The sequence below is a fragment of the Camelus dromedarius genome, chromosome 13 (assembly GCF_036321535.1).
Source record: "Camelus dromedarius isolate mCamDro1 chromosome 13, mCamDro1.pat, whole genome shotgun sequence".
In the NCBI taxonomy this organism is placed as follows: Eukaryota; Metazoa; Chordata; class Mammalia; order Artiodactyla; family Camelidae; genus Camelus; species Camelus dromedarius.
The window spans coordinates 57,982,171-58,007,039 of NC_087448.1; the positions used below are offsets into that span (position 1 = coordinate 57,982,171).

General features: G+C 39.0%; 1 protein-coding gene across 3 annotated transcripts; it reads left to right on the plus strand.

Annotated features, from left to right (window-relative positions):
• Positions 1 to 641: 641 nt before the first annotated feature.
• VPS36 (vacuolar protein sorting 36 homolog) lies at positions 642 to 24,166 on the plus strand. Of its 3 annotated transcripts, none has more exons than XM_031465946.2 (14): positions 642 to 821; positions 6,175 to 6,243; positions 7,639 to 7,709; positions 11,128 to 11,239; positions 12,228 to 12,317; positions 13,049 to 13,135; positions 15,242 to 15,274; positions 15,396 to 15,473; positions 16,100 to 16,234; positions 17,594 to 17,659; positions 19,081 to 19,145; positions 19,667 to 19,751; positions 20,699 to 20,775; positions 20,866 to 21,399. In XM_031465946.2, the coding sequence occupies exons 1-14, from the start codon at positions 726 to 728 to the stop codon at positions 20,957 to 20,959; spliced, it is 1,158 nt and encodes a 385-aa protein (XP_031321806.2). In that variant the 5' UTR covers positions 642 to 725; the 3' UTR covers positions 20,960 to 21,399. The 3 variants fall into 3 exon arrangements, with proteins under 3 accessions (XP_031321806.2, XP_064349256.1, XP_031321807.2); XM_064493186.1 differs by lacking the exon at positions 20,866 to 21,399 and adding an exon at positions 21,628 to 24,166 and having other exon boundaries at positions 672 to 821; XM_031465947.2 differs by lacking the exon at positions 16,100 to 16,234 and having other exon boundaries at positions 672 to 821.
• The last annotated feature ends 703 nt before the right edge of the window (positions 24,167 to 24,869 follow it).

Below are 24,869 nucleotides of genomic sequence, written 5' to 3' on the forward strand. Positions count from 1 at the left end.
ATATATAAATAAATGAAAGGGGCAGTGACAGAGGCCCAGGAAGTGGGAGCGACGGCCAGGGACCGGTTTGTGGGGACCAACCCACAGGCAAATTATGAAAGATCTGTATATTGAAACATTGTCTAGAGTACATTCATGAGGTTTGTGCTAATATTGAAAGTGTTTAAATGAAAATGCGCTTAAGGGGAAAAGAAGGGAGCAAAATAGTGCTTACATACTGACTGCAGCCATAATATGTGTGTGTGTGTGTGTGTGTGTGTGTGTGTGTGTGTGTGTACTATTCAGGCTATAAATATTCATTCGGAAAAATGTTGTTATTTACAGCCTTTAGTGAACATGGCAGCATGCAGGGCATTGATAAGAAAACGGCACAAATATGCAGGAATAATGCACAATAAGGAGGTCCAAGCTGCGGTCTGGGCTCCCTCAAAGTCCCTTGTCTCCCTGCGCTCTGGGTTTGTGCCCGAATCCGACAAAGGATGGGGTGGACATCTCGGCCCGGTCATTGGCGGACCGACCGCCAGGGGGCGCGCCAAGGACGTCTCGACGTCCCCGGGCGCCCCCGGGGCGTCGCGCGCTCCCCAGGGCGCCCTGGCCGCACGGCTCCTTCCCTGCCGGCCTCTGCCCCGCCCGCCGCCAGGGGGCGCCGCAGGCTGCCCGGCGCTCGGCTCGCCGCCCCGGAGCGCTAGCGCGGGCGAGCGGCGGAGGCCGGCCGGGCGGCGGCCATGGACCGCTTCGTGTGGACCAGCGGCCTCCTGGAAATCAACGAGACCCTGGTGATCCAGCAGCGCGGGGTGCGCATCTACGACGGCGAGGAGAAGGTAGGGCGGCGGCCCGGCCCCTCTCCCGGCCCCGGCCCCGGCCTCGGCGCTCGGCGCCGCCCCCGCCCGTCCGCGCCCGCCCAGCGCTCGGCTCCGGCCCTGACTTTGGAACGGCTCCCGGCGGGCGCGGTCGGCCGCGGCCCCTCTCCAGCCCGGGGGAGATCCCTCGGGGCGGCACAGCGGGCGCGGGCCGAGCACGGCGCCGTCAGGGAGCCCTGATTCATCGCCCGGATCGCGGCCGGTTCCGCCTTTGTCAGGAGGCCGCCCTCCCTGCGCTCCCTCCGGGCGTGGCTTCAGGCCGTGGGACCCAGGAGCCCGGGGGACTCTGGGCCGTCCCCGCCGGGGCGGGAGGGGTGGCTCCGGGGGCTTTCTGAAAGCAGGTGTCAGCGTCTGCTCGGGACGCCTTGGCTGAAGGCTCTTTGGGGTTTTGTGTGTGTGTGGTGGAATGGCATTAGAAAGGAGTTTTGATTGTTCTGTAGAGTGATGTAGGCCCTGCCTTGTGATCCACGAATAAACCTTAGATGTGTTTGCAAGTTGACAGGAGAATACTAGCTGTATGTAAACATTCACTGGAAACTCCCATCAAACTGCATACATACTGTCATCCTGTTCTGGATGAAATGTATAAGGAATTGGAAAAATTGAAAAAAAAAAAAACCCCACATTTACTCACCAGCGTTTTTAGTTTCCAGAAGTTTCACTTGCTACCTCTCCTTTGCAGTTTCTTTAGAGAAACTTCCTCCTGTACTTTCGCATACATTCCCGGACGCAGAGCTTTTCCTGGTCTGTGCTTACAGAAGCTTGAGGCCTCCTTCCTTGTAGAAGGTAGTGGAGGGCAGGGGTTACACAGACCCAGGGCTCTGCCTCACCGAGGGCATTTCCTCCTGTTTCTATTATTGAGTCAAAGTCTTTTTCTTAAGTAATTTGCTTGGAAATTACTGTCTTGGTACTTTTATTAATTTGATCTCAAATTGGGTTTGCATCTTTTGGTTGGAGGGAGACGCTAAATGTTTTCGTTTTGTAAACTGAAGTTACACGTTGGAACTGTTGTAAATGGGAAGCGTAGTCAACCGCCCCTCCCTCAGGGCGTTGGCGCTTGCCCCACCCTCAGGACTGAATCCTGACAGTGACAGTATCCAGAGACTCCTCCAGAGCCACTCCCTGCTGGCAGTCATGATTTTGCAGAGCCCCACACTTTGCCTGTTTTATGGAATTTTAATATACAAATTAGGAACAGCTTTGCTGGCACATAGCTCTGGTATCTTTAAAACAACAAAAAATCAAAACCATTAGTCCCCGTATATGACCATGTTGAAGTAGCAAATTCTAGTTTTTCCCGTACATTTTTGGCTTCTTGTTTTAGCAGACAAGTAGGTAGAGGTATCAGGGGATTCAAAAGTCATGGGACAAACTTAGTTGAGACCCTTTGGTCTAGTCAAGAATTCTTAACTATTCTGAGAGCTGATGGTGGTGAGGGAGGAGGGGTAGGTGTCTTAAAATTGAAGCAGAGCTCCCTGCTCACCCCTGCATTCCCCGGGCCGGATCTGCTCAGCCACGTGCTGAGCTGTCCCTAGTGTGACTGAGGGCCAGACTGGGTCCTGGGGGAAAGTCTTGTGTCCTGGCTTCCTCCCTCCGCTGGAAGGTGTCCAGCCGCTGTGCCCTGAAGACTGGGCAGCCTCCAGGTCTGAGCAAGTTCCCTCTCAGACACTCACTGGCTCCCTGGGTCTCCGCGCTGTGGTCCAGACTGCTCAGCCTTCATGGCTTTGCATCCAACACGTTCCCCAGGCCCGCGTGCACGGGGCTGCCTGAGAGGCCAGTGAGCGCGCCTTACTCATCCTGTATCTTCTGGCTTATTGTGGGTGTGAAATACATTTAAAAAAAAAAAAAAGCACCTGGAATAACCAGAGTACCTACTACATGTCAGGAGCTTTACATAATTTAATCCTTTCCCTGGGCAGATGAGGTGAGTATTTCACCAAATGAGAGAAGAGAACTCTCAAACATAGGGTGACTCGCCCAAGATCCAGAGTGCCTTATCAGGAGAGCCAGGAGTTAAATCTCTATTGATCAAACTCCCAAAGCCTGTCCTTTGTTCACTGTGCTGGAGGGCTTCAAAAATGCAGCAGTCCTGTGCCAGACTCTTTATGTAACGTGATATGTATGTTCCCCATATGTTATGTAATAGCGCATCCTCCAAAGGTGAGGACACTGAGACCCCCAGGAGGTGGTTGAGAAAACTGTGACCTGTCTCAGGTCCCACGATTAGTAATGGGTAGAACGAGCTAGACGGTGCCCTTCACACCGCCCAAGTGCCTCTTGCTTGTTTATACAGGTGCAGTTTTCATGAGCCCCTCATGACCTGATAATGTGTTGTTTTCATAAGCAGTGTAGCTAGGTCATTTGTTTCAATTCGCAGAAGCTCCTGTAGCCTCAGCTAATTTAAAAACTAATGTAAGAAGGTTTGTAGTGTGTAATGTAGCAAGTTGGCAGCTTATATGAGAAGATTTAGAAAATGTTTATTTTCTTTCAGCTGGCGATGTCACTTTTCGGAATTTACCCTTGGGAAATAATCAGAGATGCAGGAAGATGTAATGAATGAGGATGTTCATCTCAGCAGTATTATATATGTCATTTATTTTTATGTAGTACAGGAGAAAATTGAAAGCAATCTGAACGTCCATCACAGGAATCGGTTAATTAAATATGATATGCCCTAATCGGCATGAGGAATTAATGATAGGCTGCTAAGTGGAAAAAGCAAATTATAAAGCTATAAATATCATGGCCTCATTTTACACACACTCTGGCTGGTCTGATTATAAAAATTTCATTTTTTTTAAACTTTAAAAAATATTGTCCAGATTTTCAACAGTGTATTATTTTTGTGGGGGAGGGCATAATTAGGTTTATTTATTTAATGACTTTTTAATGGTGGTATTAGGGATTGAACCCAGGACCCTGCGTGTGCTGGGCACTGGCTCTACCACTGAGCTACACCCTCCCCCCTCCAACAATGTATTACTTTTATAACAAAAATGTTAAGTCAAAACCAAACAAAGCAGTAAGAGCTTATTCAGCGAATGCCTACATTATTTTAACTACTAACTTTTAAGTAGTTGAAATTATTCTGGCTCTGAGTGGTAGAAGGAAACCAGCCTAAACTTGCCTGTCAGATTTAGCTCATAATCCCTTGGAATCCCTGAAGGGAACTATTACACAATGTCTTCACCGAGAGCAGCAACGTTTAACATGTGCACATTGTTAACTGACATAGTAATGGAACGTCCTCTGGCTTCAGCCGTCAATTCACATGCTTATGTGACTTCAGTCAGATAACGTAGTTTCTTAATCGGAACCATTAAGCTGTAATGTAGTATCACGTACACTCAAATTGAGAAAATATTTGCTTCTGGAAAAATGAAATCTTTTAGGCAAAAAAGAGATTTTTAAAATAGCTTAAACTCAGTTTTTTGGTTTTGCATACACAACATTAACCAAAACTTTTGAAGGCAGACTGAATTAAGTGCCAGGAGTGTGTCTGCTCCGCTGATGCGGAGGAACACGTGGCGCTCCGAAGTCTTTCCTCTGAGGCTGAAGTGCTTGGTGGGATAATCTCTCACAGAGGGTATTTAAACTAGATGATTCTGCAGGTCTCTTGCCCCTAAAGCTTGTGAACCATATTATTGAAGACTTGCTAATATTAAGCTATTAGTCATACAGGCATACCTTACTCTTAGAATATCATTTTTTAAAACTCATGTTAAGAAGTGTGTTGGTTATATATTATACAAGGACTTCTTTGACAAAAAATTTCTTCATTTGTTTGATTTAACAAAAAATAATTTATATACGTTTTGGAGTTACATGAAGTTATATATGCCTGTAACAAACCTCTTCATCTTTTCTCATTAGACAAATAATAAAGTTGTTAAATATGGGTAAACAAAAAGAAAAAACTTGAAATAATCAGTAATCCTACTACATATAAATAATTACTTTTGGCATATAGTGTGTGTAATCAGGCTATGTATACTATTTTTAAATCTACTTTTTTCTATGTTACTATCATGAATATAGTATAATAATATATTAAGTCTTATTATCAGTGAGGTTGGGCATCAATTAATGTGTCTGAGTCATTTGTAGTGCCTTTTCTGTGATCTTTCTGTTAACAGTCTTTGCTCGTTTTTCTAATGGGTAACAGGCTATTTTCTTATTGATTTGTAAGATTACTTTATATATTAAGGAAATTAACCCTTTGTCTCTGATGTGAATTACAGTTATTTTTCCCAGTCTGCCATCTTTGCCATTGGTGGTTTTTGCCATGAAGTATTTGTGTGCATGTGTGTGTGTGGAGTTGAATTTTTAAATCTTTTCCTCTAATGCTAGTGGGTTTACTGCTTTTCTTAGAAAGACTTTATCCACTCTGATGTGATTAAAAAATCTCTTGTGATTTTGTTTCTAGTGCATTTATAACTTTTTAATTCAAATATTTGATTCATCTAGAATTCATTCCAGTGCAGTGTATTAGATATAAATCCTACCTTTTTTCCTTTTTTTTTCTTTCTTTTTTTCCTACTGGGCAACCTATGTGTCCCCATGTCATTGATGAATCTCTATCCACACTTCTTTTGCATGTGTTTGTGTCTTTTTCTGGATTTTCTTATTATATAAAAATCATTTAAAATATGCAAGTCATACACAAATTCAATCTCATGGTAAAAAATTCCATCAATAGTGAGGTGTATAGTTTTAAAAAAGGGCCCTTCGCTTTTCTTCCTCCCATTCCCTCACACTTTTTCTGAGATAATTATTGTTAGGTCACTGAGTATTCTATTTAGACCTTTTCCTACTACTCATGTGTGTATGTATGTATAGACACACATATATATCTGTATATATCTCACGTGCAGTTTGGGGGTATGGAGATTCTCTATATATCTGTCTGTCGATCTGATTACGTTACATGCAACGTGCTGTCTGTCAGCTGCTTTCTTCCCCACTGACTCTACGTCAGAGTTCCGTGCTAGTCCACGCAGCTCTCCCTCATTGTGAGGGTTTAGCCTCTGCATGGATTCCATAATATGGTTGTATATCACACTTGATTTAACCACTTTCCTGTTGTTACATATCTAAGTAATTTGCAGTTTTTTTCCCCTAATTTTAGCAAGAAAGCAAGGCTGTATATATAGCTTATGAAGTGTGAGGCATTGCTTCTCTTCAGCTCATGATAACCCTAGCACTAAAATGTTTGTTTATGTGATTGACTTACTGTTGTGCAATTCATGGGGAAGAAAATCTGGACCACATTGAGTGATATGTTATTAATATTTTGTGATGATTGTTTTTCTAGATAAAATTTGATGCCGGGACCCTCCTTCTTAGTACCCACCGACTGATTTGGAGAGATCAGAAAAATCATGTAAGATACAGTTTTTTTGCATTTGTTCTAGATTTTAAGTCACTGAATTTTTTCCCCTTATTTCTTTCTTTCTGGTAAAACTATAAACAGACACAGTAAATTTTCATTTTCAGATGTCAGAAGATTGTGTCTTATATGGTCTCTCTGAAAGGGGGTCTGGTCCCTCATTCAGCCCCAGAAAAGTCTGTAGTTCGTGTATAGAGAGTCATGATGACTCCTGGTTTTTAAACACTAATCAGATTCTACCCTACACCTGAGTGTCCCTATCAGCAAGGGGGGGCCTTAAACGTATGCATCCTTAAAACCACCCGTCATCCCTGAGAGTTGCTGAGAGTCAGGAGGAGCGGTCTGCTGTGAAGTGCATGCTTTTACCTAAATATTCAGAACCGTCGCTAAGTCACTCAGCAGGAGGAGAACCACTCCATCTTTTCATTTCTAGGAAGAGAGGGCAGGTGATGTGTATAGATAGACCTGATATCTTTATTCCAGGGAGCTTTAACTTACAAGTGTGTGTGTGTGTATAAATTTCAGTGTTGTCAGTAAAGTAAGCAATCTCTTCTACGTTATTTTCATAAATGCTATCCCTCCATGAAATATTAATTCCATAGATAAACTATATACTGTACTGAGGCTCTCTGAAAGGTCACTAACCATCACAAAATTTGACTCTTTTTGCCCCCCCAAAACCAGTTTTTGTCCCCTTGGTGGTGATATTACCCTTGTGGATAGTGCATGCCTTAGAACTGCTAATGTTATCTAATTATTTTAAAAGAAACATACATTCAAGAAAGCAAGCTTTTTTAGAGGGGTAGGTGTCTTTAAACCATATGTTTATAAATTAATCTTAGTATAATTTTTGATTATCATATAAAGGTGCTAATTTAGAAATCCTTAGACCTATTAAATGCCAATCATTTGTAATAATTTTAATAATCAAATATACTAATAAAAGGATGCCACATTAGTATTTTCTGTTAAAAAGTAATTGTGGGTGGGTGAGTGAAGTATAGAAAATTATAAGGAAGAAAAATAGGCCTTATAACACACCCCTTGAAGTTGTTTTGATTTACCTGTTCTACTTTGTTTTCCATATAAGAATATATTATATGTAAAAACTTTTCATATAAATACTGCTTTTTGAAAGATGTACCTCCTGGAAAAACAAAGGTAGTTACAGCTGTTTAAACGTCTTATGTTCTTCCATGCAGTAAAACGCCACCACGGTATTTTTTCATTCAGTGTTTCCTTAAGTTTATGTAAGAAATAAAGTAACATTATTATTTTTTATTGTCTTAATTATTAAGTACCTTAAAGGAATGTGGCACCCTCTTAAATCTATAAAACAAGGATTCGGACGAGTCTTACAGCTCATGTTTTCTCTTGATCTGCTCCCAGGAATGCTGCATGGCCATTCCGCTTTCCCAAATCGTGTTCATTGAAGAACAGGCAGCTGGAATTGGGAAAAGGTAAGGTCTGTATATGACAGTGTTTAGTCACAAAAACGTGTCCAGTCAAGCTGTCATCGTTAACCTGGTTGATTTACTGCTGTCAGTCATTGCCATGACTGCGTGTGTGGGAGTGAGTCTAATGGTTGTGTTGGGGCTTTGTGAATAACAGTGGTTGTTCAGAGGTTCCCTAAGGAGCACTGTCCTGGGGGTGGAGAGAAGCAGGTGAGGGAGATTAAGGGGCACAAAAATAATTCCAGTTACAAAATAAATGTCACCGGTATGCAAGGTACAGTGTCGGGGATATGATCAGTAACAGTGTGATGTCTTTGTGTGGTGACAGAACTAGTCTTATGGTGGTGATCATTTTGAAATGTATAGAAATAGCAAATCACTATGTTGTGTAACAGGAACTAACACGTGTTGTAAGTCAATGATACTTCAAAAACAAAGACTCAAACTCATACTAAGAGATCAGACTTGTGGTTCCCAGAGGCGAGGTGTGGGGCGGGGGAATTGGGTGAAGGCAGTCAAAAAGTACAAACTTCCACTTGTAAGATAAATAAGTACTAGGCATGTAATGTACAACATGATAAATATAATTAACACAGCTCTCTGTTATACAAGAAAGTTGTTAAGAGAATAAATCTTGAGTTCTCATCACAAGGAAAAAATTATTTTTCTGCTTTAATTTTGTATCTATATGAGACAATAGATGTTGACTAAACCTATTGTAGTAATCATTTCATGACGTATCTAAGTCAGATCATTATACTTCTACACCTTAAACTTATATAGTGTTGTATATCAATTATGTCCCAATTATACTGGGGGGGAATAAATATATTTTTAAAAAGAGGTGTTGTCCTACCTTAAACTCATTGATAAATGGAAGTCATTTTTAAAGCATGAATCAAGTGCTGAGGTTGCTGTAATAGCCTCAGGTCATAATAAATAAATGTGGGCCAACTGTCACTGTATATATTTCCACAGACATTTGCTTTCACAAGTCTGTGTATCTATAATTCAGTACTTAAAATCAGAAATGACCCACCTGAGAAAAATACCTGACTTTGCTCCTATTTCTAGCTGTTCGTTAAGTTTCTCCACTTTGACTTTTTTAGATATCAGTGTTGAATAGGGTATCACAAGGGTTATTGTCCAAACTGGGACATTTATAAGAGTAATAGGGGACAATGTTTATAATTAGACCAGGGCAGGCATAAAACAGGACCACAGGAGATGTGGTCACCCTGGTTTAAAGCCACAGCTTAAAAGGTTTCTAAAAAAAAAAAAAAAAAAAAAAATAGGTTTCTGTTTATTTAAGTAGGTTACACATTTTGGCTTTATATTTTATGTGCATGTAATTATGAACAACGCTGATAAGGAATTTTTTTCCAGATGGGCCCATCTTTAGCTTTAGTGTAGTTTATACTTCAATAGAAGTTAAACAAATGTTGAACTTCAGTGGAAGTGCAGTGCCTCCCAATTATAATGTTGTAGCTAGTATAAAATACTGCTTATTTGACATAAAAGAAACAAACCAACATTTTGAAAAGGTTAAAAAGACACAGATTTTTCGAGTAGGCTATTTCTCTAGTTTATATTTTCCCCCTTCTCATGTTTCTCCATCTTATTAAGTTCTTTTTTTTAAATTGAAGTGTAATTGATATGCATTATATTAGTTTCAGGTGTACAACACAATGACTTGATATGTGTATATGTTGCTTATTTTATTCTACAAACTTTAAGGATGTTCCAGATCATTTGAATTTTCTCTGCTGTGTTTCAAGGAAATCTAAATTCTGTAACAAAAATATTTAAATATTTACCTTCACATTATCGTCTTATTTTTAAACATCTCTGGTGAGGAGGAATTCAATAATATGCCAAGTTAACTTTTCTCAAATATTCTTTTTAGCTCCCAGCTCTTCCCCACAATTACCACATCTCATTGATTCAAAGATGTGTGTGTATTTGCATTTTTTAACATCTCTGAACCTATCTCTTTAAATTCCTGGATTCTAAACTTGGTGAAATATGCTAATTGAATGAGCCAAGAAAAGAATATATGGAAAAAAATAGCATGGATTGTTTTTGATGACTTTGGGATTTTTCAACTTCATTTCGTATAATCTCTTAGCTTTTCATTGGGTTTCCTTTGACCAATTCTGAGAGTAGGGCTCAGGTTTTTGAGTTTTAAAGACTGTAGGTTGTATGGTGCATTCGCTCAGTCACCTGGTCCTAACTGTCATAGTTCTGTTGCTCTACCTGACAGTTCATTTCAAACAGTCCTGTGATTCTGCTCACACAGTTTTATTTGCTCACCTCACTTAAAGATGTTCATCACGAAGGAACAGAGGAAGAGTCCGTACAAGTCTGGCCCAAGTTCACTAACCAAAGCATTTGTTCCATCAAGGAGGCCCCGCACATGGTGTTTCAATCTTAGAGTGATATTTACGCCACTCTATGGGCCCAGACAAAGTAATATTGAGTAATAGATGTATCTGTAATGTGGTCATAGAGAAAAAGCTCTGAGGTAGGTATGCAAGATACTTTTGAGTTTTTTGGTTTCACTAATATTTATAGAAGATTGTTTATTGAGCTGGGTGGGAAAAAAGACTTAACAGAACTGAACAAATATGGTGGTGTTTTTAATACCATAGAGGGCAACAGTAGAAATAAAGATTATGGTTGTTTGTGTTCCTAGAGGAACAGCATTTTGAGAATTGTTTTTGCTATTAGATATCTCTTTAGATCCTGTTGTTGATTGAGTGACATTTTCAAAAAGTGACACTGTAGAATGTTAGTTTTGGATGGAGTTTTAATAAAATGTCAGCTGGCCAGTTTTCCACAGATAAGTTTTCACATTTTGTTTTCAAATGAGTAAGGTGGTATGCTTTGGCAGAACTTAATAGGCCCCCCCTGGAAACCTTTGGGGATGACTCTGTAGATGGAAAACCCTAATCATAAACTAATATCATAAACCACCCCGAATTTTGCAAATTTGTAGAGAATTTATTTCCCCAAATCACATTTTTATTTAATCTATAGAGCGGGTAACTTGAATTTTTTTGGTTTACATATTATAAATTTTAAGTAGAGATATTTTTGAAAGGTTCATTAATACTGAATTGATATGACAGGGAGGGTATAGCTTGATGGCGGAGCATGTGCTCAGCATGCATGAGGTCCTAGGTTCAATCCTCAGTACTTCCATTAAATTAATAGATAAATAAACCTAATTACCCCCCCACACACACACACAATTTAAAAAATATACTGAGTTGATACAGACTTTAAAAGGATTCCTTTTAGGATGTTCTTTGTTTCCATATGAATTTTAAAAGTGATCTGAAATATATTAAAAGTTAAGAAAATTGAATTAGTGATTTTTTTAATAAGGCGATTAAATACATTACATTCGTTCTATTTTAAGTGCCAAAATAGTGGTCCATCTTCACCCAGCTGCTAACAAAGAACCTGGTCCATTCCAGAGTAGTAAGAACTCCTACATCAAGCTCTCCTTCAAAGAACACGGTCAGATTGAGGTGAGTTTCCATATGAATACGACTGGACTAGAAATGTGTGCTTGCATATATTTTTGTTGTTGTTAATAGGATGGGAGGCAGTGCTGTTCAACATACCAGGTTTCACCATATTTTTACAAAAAAATGTTTATATCTTAAGCCTTATCAGCGGAGGATATGAAGTTTAGGTTTTAGTGGGAACGGGAAGCAGGGGCTGGATGTGGGCTAAGTTATGATATTGGGCTACTAATAAAGTTTTCAGTGGTACAGTCTGCCTCAGTATCTGAAAGTTCCCCAGCCTTAAATCAGACAGACTGTCTGTATTAACTCCATACAAATCTATTTGCTTACATTCTTATTCCACAGTGTAATAGTCTAGATGTTCTGATTAATAAGCTGCTGTGTAAGTATTTTTTAGACATTTGCAAGTGTATGTTTATCTCTCCATTGAGGTCATAAATGATTTATGTTCTTTTTTCTATAGCATCTCACCCAGTGTTCCTTGCACAGTAGGCACTAAGCAAATTTAAGTGTCTAGCTAAAGTCCTTCTCTCTGTAGTTGAAAAATATAGTTGATTTTTTATGAGTGTAGGCTTGTTTTGACCCTAGTATCTGGCCTCACATTTTAACTAGACAAATTATTCTTTACTTCCTTCATGGATAATAGTTGTGTATTTTTCTTGGCACTGTGACTGTTTCACTATAGATTAAAAACAATCCACGTACGCAGGATTGTTTAAAATAAGTCTGTTTCATTGTCACTCATCGTTTTGTTGAGAATAGTGCACTTTATATAGAAGGTCAGGTCCTTCTTCTTTTTTTCTTTTTCTCCTTTGTGCTTTCTGAAGTTGATCCAAGAAAAGAACTTCCTCTGATTTCCTTTGATGTCTCTGAGAATTCTAGGCTTGTTGCAAATGACCAAACAGACCTTTCAACTAAAGAAATGTTAAGTAATGACCTGTGCGAGGATGCTACAGAATCATTTAAAGTGTCTGCATGTGCCTAACAGTTTTACAGGCGATTATCAGAGGAAATGACACAGAGAAGATGGGAGAATATGCCAGTTTCCCAGTCATTACAAACAAAAAGAGGACCCCAGGTATTTTTTTAAACTGTTTCCTAATCCAGTATTTTCAGCTCTGTATTTGCATCTTCATTAAGGGGAAAGAGTTCTGTGATCATAGCACTTGCCAGAAACAAAATAATGATATTCTAATTTAAAACATTTATTTTCACAGAACCTAATTTAGTGCTCTGTAGGCAGTAGACACTTAGTAAAAATTAATGACGACTTACCAGGATAATTTGGGGGCAACAGAAGTTAGATTCTACTTCCTGATTCTGTTCTTCATAATTAGTGTGGCATCTGAGAGAACAGTCAGTACCGCTGGGTGACGTTTTCCAGGCCAGTCTAATTAACCGCCAACTATGGACAGACACTCAGATGTGTAAAAGTAGCTTGTATAATAACCGTCAAGTACCCAAATTTTAACAATAATTTTTTGCACATTTGAGACCCTGTTAAATATCTGATCTATGCATAAAGCTTGCCAAAGAACAAAAATGAATAGGAAATTTAATTTTTAGCTACAATGCGGAGTAAAATGTACCATCTATTGTTATGTTCCGTTTTCCTTTATAATGATTTGAAGATCATTATGTATGCAAGAGGCCCACAAATGTTTTGGAAGGAAACTAGATATAATTGTGTGCTGTTTTCCTTGGGTTCTTTGTGGGTTCTCTCCCACCACTGAAAACACAATGTGGTGGGCTACAAAGGATTGTGTCCTTCCTGTGTTGTGCTTTTTATTCTCCACTTTTGTTTTTCAGCCAGGAAGAATAAGGGCTGTAGGAATTGTAGGTATTGAAAGGAAACTGGAAGAAAAAAGAAAAGAAACTGACAAAAACATTTCTGAGGTAACTTCTGCATGAGTTCCGGTCAGCTGTCTTTTTCAGCCGTTTTGTTCATTCTTTTGGATGCAGCTGTGACTGACTCCAGTCCGTGTACTGGAATGTATTTAGTTTGCCTGAAGCCACACAGTCTCTTACTCCATTTACCAGGTCTGTTTCAGGTTAGCATAGTTTAGCCAAAAGGTGTTTTAAAAACCTTCTCCAAAAAGGAACAAAAGCACAAATTTGTTTTCTGTGGTGTTAGAAAACATCACGGATTGTCGTGTGTAGATTTTCAAGTCTAGGTGGAGTTGATGGAGGGTACTCGTAATGAACTCAGAGGTGTTGGCCCGTCTGCTTTCCAGCAGCTCGTGTGGGCTCTGCGGGGTCTCTTACTCTCAGGTCTGCCAGCTGCCCTGTGCGTCCCTTTTCCTCCTGCCTGGATGCTGGTATCACGCAGGTCTTGTGGCTCATGGTGGTTTGTCCCCACTTGCTTGTGTCTTGGGGGTTTTGTGGGTATCTTGTCACTGAGTTTTGTAGTATATGCTGCCTGTGGGTTTTTGGTATGGCGATCCGGTTGTCCCGTTTTTGTGTTGGGATTTGGAGAGATTCAAAAACAATGTTGCTAATTCCAAATTTTAGAATAATAATAGGAATAGAAGTGAGGAAGTTTATGGCTTAAAATTACTTAAAATATTTTATAGGTAATTCTTCTGAGACACTAAAATTTTTTTTTTATGGAATATAAGCAATAAGGGCTAATTTATGTATTCTGTGTGGACTCACTTATTTTTAACATATTTTTCTATGAAAACAGTAAATAAAGTGATTTACTGTATAAAATTTTTAAAGTATTGTCTTACTAGTTTTCTTTACACGAGAGTAAAAGAAATCTACTCATAGTTTGTATATGCAAAGTGAAAATCTAAGTGTGTAAAGTGTTTGTGTTTTAGTTTTGAAAACTAGGCTGGTGTGTGATTTGCCCTGCATTTAAATGTTGAAATTGCCTTGATTTCAAGCTGGTGCCCAGAGTTTCCCACAAAAGGTTTCCTGCATCTGCTGGCTGCTACTGATAAGAATCCAGTGTTTAAGCCTTTTGTTTATCTGAGGAAATTCCTGTTAGGTGTGTGCACATTCGTTCCCCTTTGTTTTTGGTAGTAGCCCAGCGAGTCGGCCATAAGAATTGTACACAACACTCTATTCTTTTAGCAAAACCCTTTTGCAGATGGGGGATGCTTCCCTGCGTGTAGTTCAGATGGGCACCAGCCAGTCAGAACCTGTTGAGCACCGTTCTGTGTGGATTGAAAGAGTTTTCAGTTAATGTTAAGTTGCTTAATTGGTTTGAAAGCATAACATCTGTGGACATCGCTTAGACAGATAATACTCTGTGCTGGAAGTATATTTTTGGTAATTTGAAATAAATGAGTTATAAATGTGTCTGATGAAGTTTGAAGAGGACTTTGAAGTGGATATTCATTGTAGAAAACAGTTGATGGGTTTTATCTAGCTACGTTTTGGTGGTACTTGAATGTTTTCCATCTGTGATGTTGACTCTGGACAATGCTACTAGTAGAAACTGTTTGATATTCAGAGGCTGAGGTTTACGGCTTCAGTTAAATCACACCTGCTGTTAAACCCAGAGTCACTGGGTCCAAAGAAACCACGTTGCTGTTTCAGTCCGGAAGGCTTTACAACGCCTCTGATTTTTGACCTACTACCTGGAAATGGTTTTGGGAAAAAAACAGTGAGAAATTTTCTTTTCTTTTATTAAAGTATAGTTGGTTTACATGTTGTATTAGTAGTGACAAATTTTCTTACTTGTGTCAAAGAACAGTGAATGATATTTTCTGAACTATTACTCTTGTCACCTTTTGTTTAATCAATAAGTGTTTTCTCTTTGAAAATTTGAAAAGTTATTTTTTGTGGTTTTGGAAAATTTATGGTTTCCTAACTAAACTGAATTCTTAAAATAAGGCAGATTTATTACTTGTATGAGTATTCATGTAAGTAAATTGATGTTTGTAAGAAAATTTCATAAATTTTTATCAAAGGGAAGAAAATAGAGTGCTTTATTACTTTAAAACATCTTAATTCTTGAGACAGATTGCAACAAAAACTCATTTCTCATTTCAGGCCTTTGAAGACCTCAGCAAACTAATGGTGAAGGTACGCATCATTTACATCTATTAAATTGATACCAATTATGATATAGTTCTGAAAATATATTTTGTTAGCAGATGCTTCGGGGACATTATTTCTTTTCGATCTTTTACTGTTCTCTTGACAGGCTAAGGAAATGGTGGAGTTATCAAAATCAATTGCTAATAAGATTAAAGACAAGCAAGGTGATATCACAGAAGATGAGGTAAATGGATTGCTTTTTTAAGGCATTAGAAACTAGATTACACAAATAATCCAATGACATTTTGGTGATTTGTTGGTTTCCTTTCTTAATGTAGTGTTTGATTTCTTTTAGGACTTGAGGATATATGAACATGCTAAAGGAAAAATCAGCCTTAAAAACTTCGTTAGTTCTAGTAGGATTAAAGGATATTTTAATACCCTTTCTTGGAGTGTAGAAAACAGAGGTATTGAAATGCATAAGGAGTGGCATTTTAGACATACCCATAAGTTTGATATCTGTTTCTTTGTCTACAATCTGGTCACAGCCATTTTCCTTTTTACGTTTCAGTTGTATCACTTGGTTGCATTAAACAGAGAATAGTTGTTACCTAAGTCTCCTCTGCCACCAAACTTGTAGGGTAAACGGAGTATGAGATTAAGACAGGAGAAGGAAGAATAAAATAATTGCATTTTGATAGGGAACTACTAGAAGTCTACTTGTATGTAGTTCACAGCCCAGACTCAGCAGAAGAAATGGGTAGATACAGAGATGATGGAGTAGGACTGAATGTATGATGAAGGATTTCAGATGCTGGACGGAGTCCAGTTCTGCAGAGTCTTCTTGTGCATTGTCTTCTCTCGTTGTAGACCATCAGGTTTAAATCCTATTTGCTGAGCATGGGCATAGCTAACCCGGTTACCAGGGAAACCTACGGCTCGGGCACACAGTACCACATGCAGCTGGCCAAACAGCTGGCCGGAATATTGCAGGCGCCGTTAGAGGTAACAATAAAACCTAGATGGTCTCTTTAAATTATGTTAAATTATTTCCATGTTATCAGAAAGCTTAACAAGAGCATAACTCCTTCCGTGATGTCACTGTTCAACCAGTATGGTATTTTTCCTTTCAGTAATATTAAACTAATTCAGTGTACCTATTAATGAATTCTTTATCAATAATCTTCTAAATTGTTTTTAATTTCCATTTCAGATATCTCAGTCTGTTTGATAGGAGCTTTTTCTTATCTCCTATTTTCAAAAGGAAATGTATGATCTGAATATATTTAGACACATTTTCATATATCTAGTCTTAATATAGTGGACTAGTAATAATTTCATAATACAGATTCATCTCCTAGTCTGACATTATTCAGGCAGTCAAAACTTTATTAAGCCCCCATATGAAGAAATATTTCAAATATATGATGAAACAGAAGAGGGTAATGAGCTCCTTTGTGCCCATCATCCAGCTTCATCTGTAAACCAGCTGCCTCGCAAAATTATTTTAAAGCAAATTCCAAACATCACATTGCTAAATGTAAATATTTCAATATGTAATTATAATGATAAAGATGCCTTTCCATGAAATTATAATCCCATTTCACACCTAAAAAGTTAAAAATAATTTTTCAATATTATCAAATATCTAGTTAGTGTTTACATTTCCTCTTAGGTTGATTTTTTCAAACCAGGATACATTGAAATTGTTTGATTTCTCTTTCAAGTTTGTTTTTTAATTCTATATGTTTTTCCCTTCTCCCATCTCTTTTGTCTGCTATAGTTTATTTAGTGGAGAAACTAGTAGTTTATCTTAGTGTCTCAGAGTCTGGATTTTGCTAAGTTGTAAGTTAATGTGCTTCCCTGTAACCTGGTAGTTATAGCTAGAAGTTTGTTTTTTTCTGACAACAGTATTTCATAGACGGTGTTGTGCATTTCCATCAGGAGGTGCCTAATACCTGATTGTCTTTTTGTGTGTATGATGTTAGCAGCTACTGACAATCATTATCTGGATCTGTTACTTCATTAGGGGCTGCAAAATGGTGATATTCTTATTTAATTCTATAATTACTTCATTTATTAGCTGGAATAACTTAAACTATTTAAATACACTTTTTGAAACATGGTGTACAACTCCTCTTTTCATTTAAGTAAATGTTAAACAGTAATAATGACATTAAAGTCCAAATATGGAATTTGAAGTGCCTCATGGTATCTGACTAGGTTCCCCTTGTGTGTAAATATAATTTTCAAAAGCTCCATAAGAGATTGTATGATTTCTGATTTCACTCTGATTTTGATTTCTGTCAAGAAGTGCTAACCTGTACTAACCATAATACTTCTTTTTATTTCATATTTTAACAGGAACGAGGGGGAATAATGTCACTCACGGAAGTGTACTGTTTAGTAAACCGAGCTCGAGGAATGGAAGTAAGAATATGTAGAGATTCTTTTAGCTAAATATAGACTTTCTTGATATAAAGCAAACTCCTCTACATTGAATACAATTTGAGGAAGGGCTGTGGATATTAAAACTATTTTGAGAAGCAGCATGGTGCAGTGAAAGGAATACTAGGAGGTAGATTCTGTTCCTGATTTTGCTGAGTGACCTGGAGTACCTTCCTTAACCTCTCTGGGACTCAGGTTTCTTACCTTTAAAGTAAGGATTTAGATGGAGTGATATCTCAGAGCTCTCATATCCTGTGTTTGTATTGTGATGAACAAGGTTGTGCACGATGCCCTGTCTGTGACAGTTAGCTCTTTTGAATGAGCCGGGTTGGATACAGACTGCCTGTAGATAATATGGAGCGAAACTGCCCTGCTCCTGTGGCTCTGAATCAGCAGTGGCTATATGTCAGCTCTCGCTGCCCCTTCACGTCCAGATGCCCTTGGCCTCCAAGGGTCTGTCTGTGCACTCGTTGTGCCCCTGAAGCCAAACAGTTTTGTAGTGTCAGCAGTCACCTCAACGCGAACAACTCACACACGTCTCTGCAGCACTCACCTGGGTCCCACGAGTTAAGCCTCTGCTCTGTGTTTTTATTTGAGCAGTCATCTTAACTGCCACCAGCGACTACTTACTGTCCACCAGGCACTCTGCACATGTTACCTTATTTATCCTCCCAACAATTCAGTAAGGTAGCTTCTCATTCTGTCCCCATCTAGGGGATGACTAGGGGGTGAAGAAATTGAGGCTTAGAAAGATTAAATAATTTGACGATGGCCACACCTGGCTTGACAGGGCTTCGGATCCAGGCTGGGCTGGCTCTGGAGCCACTGTATGTGACTCACACCTGTGCCTGTCACCACCGCACTGGGGTGATTCTTCAAGGCCACATGGTTGGGGAGGGTAGCCACTAGCTAGCTACATGTGACCACTGTGAACTTGAAATGTAGTTAATCCAAATTGAGATGTGCTGTAAGTGCAAATTACACACTGGATTTAGAAGACTTAGTACAGAATAAAGTGTTAACTATCTCATTAATAACTTTTATATCAATTATATGTTGAATTTTTGGATCCACTGGGTTAAATAAAAATATGTATTAAAATTTCACTTCTTTTTACTTTTTTCACCTTTTTAAAATTTAAATATAGTTGATTTTCAGTATTGTGTCTCTTTATTTTTTAATGTGTGTATAAGACCATTAAAATTACATATATGACTTGAATTATTATATTTCTGTTTTAATAGAGATGTCTCTGGTTCTTTGTTAAGCCTTTTTACCTTGTAGTGATTAAGCCACTTAAAATCCTTGATACATGATCATTTTTAAATGTTTTAGTGGTCACTATAATTATATAGCAATACTCTATTAATTTGCAGTGTAAACTGGGTTTTTTTCCCCACTAGTTGCTCTCACCAGAAGATTTGGTGAATGCATGCAAGATGCTGGCAGCACTGAAGTTACCTCTCAGGTAAAAGAGCTTCTGCAGGAAGTTCGCCAGTTGTAGCCACAGTTCTGCACTGAGTGGGCAGGAAGGCCCTGCCAGGCCTGCTGTCCCATGTGGTGAGCCAGCATCTTGTCCCTCCTGCCGTTATATTAATGTGGGCAGAAGTCACTTCGCCTGAAGAACGTTGGTTCCTCCCCTGAGGTCACAATGACCAGTCCCTATGCCCTTACACACGTCTCCTGGTCTCTGGAGAAGCAGAATTACATCATTCAGCTGTGGACTGTGTTTTCCTTATTCTCGGGTTAAAAAATTGTACCAGGCATATCTCATTTAGCATGTGAATTGTAGCTCAGAATTTTATTTACTGTTTGTTTATTCACGAGCTTTTTAGTTATGCCATGGTTACCCGTGGTTGTTATATTTTGAAGGTTGTTTTGTGTTAATATTGCCCCTCATACCTGGGCATAAATGAAAGTGAAAAATACTTGCACCTTCTCAGGGGCTGGAGATCCCAGATGTTCACAGCTTTTGTCTGCGATTTTTAGGCTCCGAGTGTTTGACAGTGGCGTCATGGTCATTGAACTGCAGTCCCACAAGGAGGAGGAAATGGTGGCCTCAGCCTTGGAGACGGTACGGGAACCCGGCTTCCTCCCGTCCTGAGATCTTGCCACGCGAAGACCCCGGTGCTTAGCAACTTGAGAAACAGGATTTCCTTTTGAATTTAACTTTACTGAAAAGTAACATTCACAGACCCAGTTGAAAACGCTTTGTCATTAACAATGAATAACTATTAATCACACTTGTGCTTTGAAAGCGTTTTGAAACTTGCCGACGCCCGTAATACCTTGTAAGGAGAGTAGGAATTAGTGAGGAGCTTGCTCTCTTTTCATTTGAAACTCAGTCTTGAGAACAAGTTCTTAACTTTGTAAATCAGAATGTTACCAATGGTTGAACTTTTTTTCCCCACTGATACATACAGAAGCTGCATTATAAAACACCATTCATTGTTTTGTGAAATAATTGCTTCAAAAAATACGGAAAGCAACTCTAGTTTAGGTGGATTTTACTGGCCAAACTGCTGATAATACTTATTAGGATATCTGAAATATCGCCTCAGAGCCTCTGCGGTGAGCCTGTATAATTTGAATAACTCACATTTATTATACATTTTATTTTAAACCAGATGAAAGCACCATGGCTATGGATATTTCTACCACATATTTTAAAACTATTCATATGTATAAGGGTCCTTCACTGGTGCATGTACTATGCACTCAATTAGAATTTGTTTTATGTTCCTTGTCAAGTACAGGATAGTTCTTTTCAGGCTTCAGTACAGTGCCTTTGTTACATTACATAGTGCTTCAAGATGTTTTAGCCTCTACTGTATTTGTTCTGGGTCCTTTAACTTTTGTAGAATTAAGCATTAGTGAAAAAGATTTAGTTCTAAAGTGAGCAGTCTTTGAATTTTAGTAGAAAATTGTCAGTTATTTCCTGAGTATACTGGTAGGTACTCTTCCCAGGCTATTGCCTAGGTGGCCTAACTTAATCACGTTTTCCTGCTGTGTGTTTGTTAGGTTTCAGAAAAGGGATCCCTAACATCGGAAGAGTTTGCTAAGCTCGTGGGAATGTCTGTCCTCCTGGCTAAAGAAAGGTGAGCAAGGTCTTCGCTCTTCACTTCAACTAGTGTTTGTGTTTCTGAGTGGATGGATGGATGATGGTGGTTTTCCCCCTTGATTCCTAGGTTGCTTCTTGCAGAGAAGATGGGCCATCTTTGCCGAGATGATTCAGTGGAAGGCTTGCGGTTTTACCCAAATTTATTTATGACACAGAGCTAAGAATTTTGTATTTGAAATACTTTTTGTCCATATCCTTGCATCATGTAGAGGTTGAATGACATTGATCTAGGAGTAAACCCTGAGAAACTGAGAATTTACTGGCATTTCCCAGAATGATATAAAACCCATTTAATTTCTCCCTAAATACTATGATCCAGGAAGCTTCTTTAGGATAAATATAGGAAAATATAGAAAAATGAATGCCAATATGAATTTGAAATCATGTTACAGCTGTATAGCAACCGTCAGGGTTTAACTTGATCTTCAGATCTGACCAATTTTTAAAGAAGAGAATTCAGTTCACTGGGGACGTGCATATTTGGACAGGTTAGATCATTATTTTGGTGTGACTAAAATTCACTATATTATAAATGAAGTTTTTTTTTTTCTGTGTTTAATGGGCCCATTTGGGGTGTGTTCTTTTTTTTTTTTTTTTTTTTTTTTTGGTGAAACAATTTACACCTACAGTGTAGTTCAAGAACCTGACAACACTGGAACAAAACATCAAACTGTAGAATGTTATTTGAGACTCTTCCTAAGGGCTTTTAGAAGCAGCCATAAACATGTCTTCAACAGACCAAATAAAACACCTTAAAAAAGGAGAGAATTTTATTTGATTTATGTATATATAATCTGACTAGTTTCTTTCTTCCTTTTTTTTTTTTTAGTGATGATTTCATGGCTGGCATTTAAGGAATGCAACTATGTCATTTTGTTTTAAAAATGCTGTAGATTTTGAAACTGAATTAACGAGCTGTATAGACATGCCCAGAGGTACGGTTACACACGTGGGAAGCAGACGGCTCAGGATTTCCCTAGGATTGTTGTGAGGGTTCAGGAGCCTGGAGGACCCTTAACCAGCTTTGCAGGAACCCTGGTGCTCTTTTACCTCAAAGCCAAGGATGGGAAAGTAGAAGGTGGAAACATAATAGTCTCTTTTCCTTCCCTTTAAGAGGGAGTTTCAACGCTGAACTTTTTAAAATATTTGTATCATATTCTAGCAATATTTTTTTCCTTTACCCCACACATTATAAGCTGTGTGGAGAAACTTTCTCACTATAAGGTATTACTGAGATAACAGAAACTGGCTAATAGGAATTTTGATTGCTTGAGTTTTAAAGTGACTACCTGACTTTGTTCGTTCCTGCTACATAGCATACGGCATGTTGGCATTACCTCAAACTCAGGGATCCCACAGGGACAGAAGGAGAGCCCCCTGCTAAGGCTGAGGTGGCAGTGCAAGGCAGTGATAGTTTTTGGCCGAGTCTCTAGAAGGGATGGTATCTGTGCTGAGACCAGGAGGACGGGATACCCAGGCTCAGATTCTGGGATCCCTGAGACTTTCTCACTGAAGAGGTGGAGAGCCACTGTCAGAGGCCACTGCAAATGCCCTCTGGGGAAGTTCCAGGGATCCTCAGCTGCAGACCCAGGGAATCCATCCAAGTGCAGCCAGAGTCGATCCCTGATCCCTGTTGCTGCTTCGCATCCTCCAGTGTCGTGGGAATGTTATGGCCGAGGCATCCTGCCTTAGGCTTCATTTTCTAAACCTGTCACTTCATTCCCCCATCGCTCAGCCTCAGGTTTGTTTTGGGGGAAATTCAGTGTCTGGCTGCCCATGTCTTTCAGGCCATTGTGTACGGTTGTTTGTATGTCACTCCTCTCTCTGGGATGCACTCACTCTCACGCTGCTCTGGCAAACTTGTACATGTACACACACACCCACACCCACACACACACGATATCACATACACACGATATCTCATCTGGCTAAGGTTTTCAAAAATTAGGAAGGTAATCTGTTTCACCAGTTGGAATGAGTTGCAACTAAGATTGAGCTACTGGATCTGGCTCTGATGGTTTGGATTCCTTATGGCAAACTCCCGGAGTTCAGCATGTTTATTTACACTAGTGTGACAGCACATTAACAAAGATGGGCCGTCTGAATTGTATAAAGTGAACTAAAGAAGAAGAAACATGGACATGGATATATTTTGCAAATATCACATTAATTTAAAAACAAGTATGACTGATTTTTATTGCTTTAAAGTGGGCATTCTTCACTGTTTCCAGACCTCTGTATGTATATTTTTATCCATTTTGTTTTGTTTTTGCCAAATAAGATGTCACTTTGGTCCTTTGTTGGTAGAGGTTATGTTTAAATACAACCAATCAGGCCCTAAGTGCAAAAAAGTTCCGTCTTGGTGCTTATCACTGTTATAATTATTATTTTTGCTTTTCTGACTTTGCTCTTAGGAGCATAAATGTTTGTAGCTTTATGATAATGAAAGATTTCTAGTCATACTGTCAAAAATTTTTTTACATTGTATATGCAAAGAATGTTTTCAGAGTTAAATGATTGGTGTTAATGTATATAGAGTAGAATTATTGCAAAATTTAAAAATGATTTTTCTCAACTTGGTGTTCTTTTTACTCTTTGAAAAAATACATGAAAATGATAAACCTTTAGTCAGAATAAGCCAGTATGTTAAGATTTTTTTCTTTTAGACTTTGTAGTCAAGAGTTGATTATAAATATTTATGACCTCAAGCTCTTACTATTTTAGTTGTTTTAAAAGAATGGGAAATGGCTCACAAACTTTTTTTTTAAATTCTTGATGTGAAGTCCACTGTTGACCATGTGTATTTATGTGAATGTACTATCTCTGGTTCCCTGTTACCAGACTAAACTGAGCAGACATGGACTTAACCACATTAAAATGGTTCTCCCTTGCCCAGCAATCTCAGAGTTTCCATTTTGGTACAGTCCAGTCACAGTTTACAAGGTGGTTAGGTTTTAAAGGCTGTGCCTAAGGATGGACTCGAGCATGCTCAAAATGATCCTTGAAAATCTCTTAAATTGCCAATAAAGTTCTCTATATAATCTTACAGTTAGAATGTCTGTAGAGTGATACATGGGTATGAATATTTTATGAATGCATAAGTAAAATATATAATTAAAAATTACGTATCAACAGTAGACTTACAGCACCAATTATACTATTTAAATGTGGTGGGGGTTTTTTTGGCTGATTGATATGGTTGAATTTATGTAAATTTATTGCTAATCCCATCCCTTATGATAGATCTTGAGTATAATTTTCTCAAGGACAGAGGTTTTTATCTGCTTTGTTCATGGACGTGTCCTCAGAGCCTAGAATGAGGCCTGGCACACAGTGAGCATTCAATAAATACCTACTGAATGAATGAACTCCGATGTGTATGCCTGTTTATAAATTGGCTTCTCTTTACCTTACTTTATCTCCCATTCAATTCAATAAAAAGAAACAGTTTTTGAATACCTGTTGACTTTGTGTGAGGAACTGTGGGCCCCTAGGGGAATACAGAAGTGAGTAAAGTGCAGAGGGTGCTGAGGGGATAGCTCAAGTGGTAGGGCGCGTGCTTAGCGTGCACGAGGTCCTGGGTTCAATCCCCAGCACCTCCTCTAAAAATAGATAGATAAATAAATAAAATTACCCCTCCCAAAAGAAGTAAGATACAGCCCCTGCCTTTAAGGGGATGGCTTCTTGGAAGACAGAAGAAGGAACCTTCATGAAGGTCTGAGGAGGAAGAGGGAGAGCTGGAACACTAGGTTCACAAGAACCAAGAGATCATCAGGTGGAAGGCGTTGGGCCAGGGAACAATGTGAGGTCTGCCCCTTCCTATTCCTGGGGCACATCTTCCTTGTCTGTCCAAACTTCTTTTTTTTTTTGGTGGGGAGAGGTAATCAGGTTTATTTATTTATTTATTCTTACAGGAGATACTGGGGATCGATCCCAGAAACTCGTGCATGCTAAGCATGCACTCTACCACTTGAGCTATACCCTCCCCACTTTGTCCAGACTTTCTTTTTTTATTTCTTCCCATTCACCTACTACCACCACCCCCAATAATCAAAACCATACTTTGCTCCA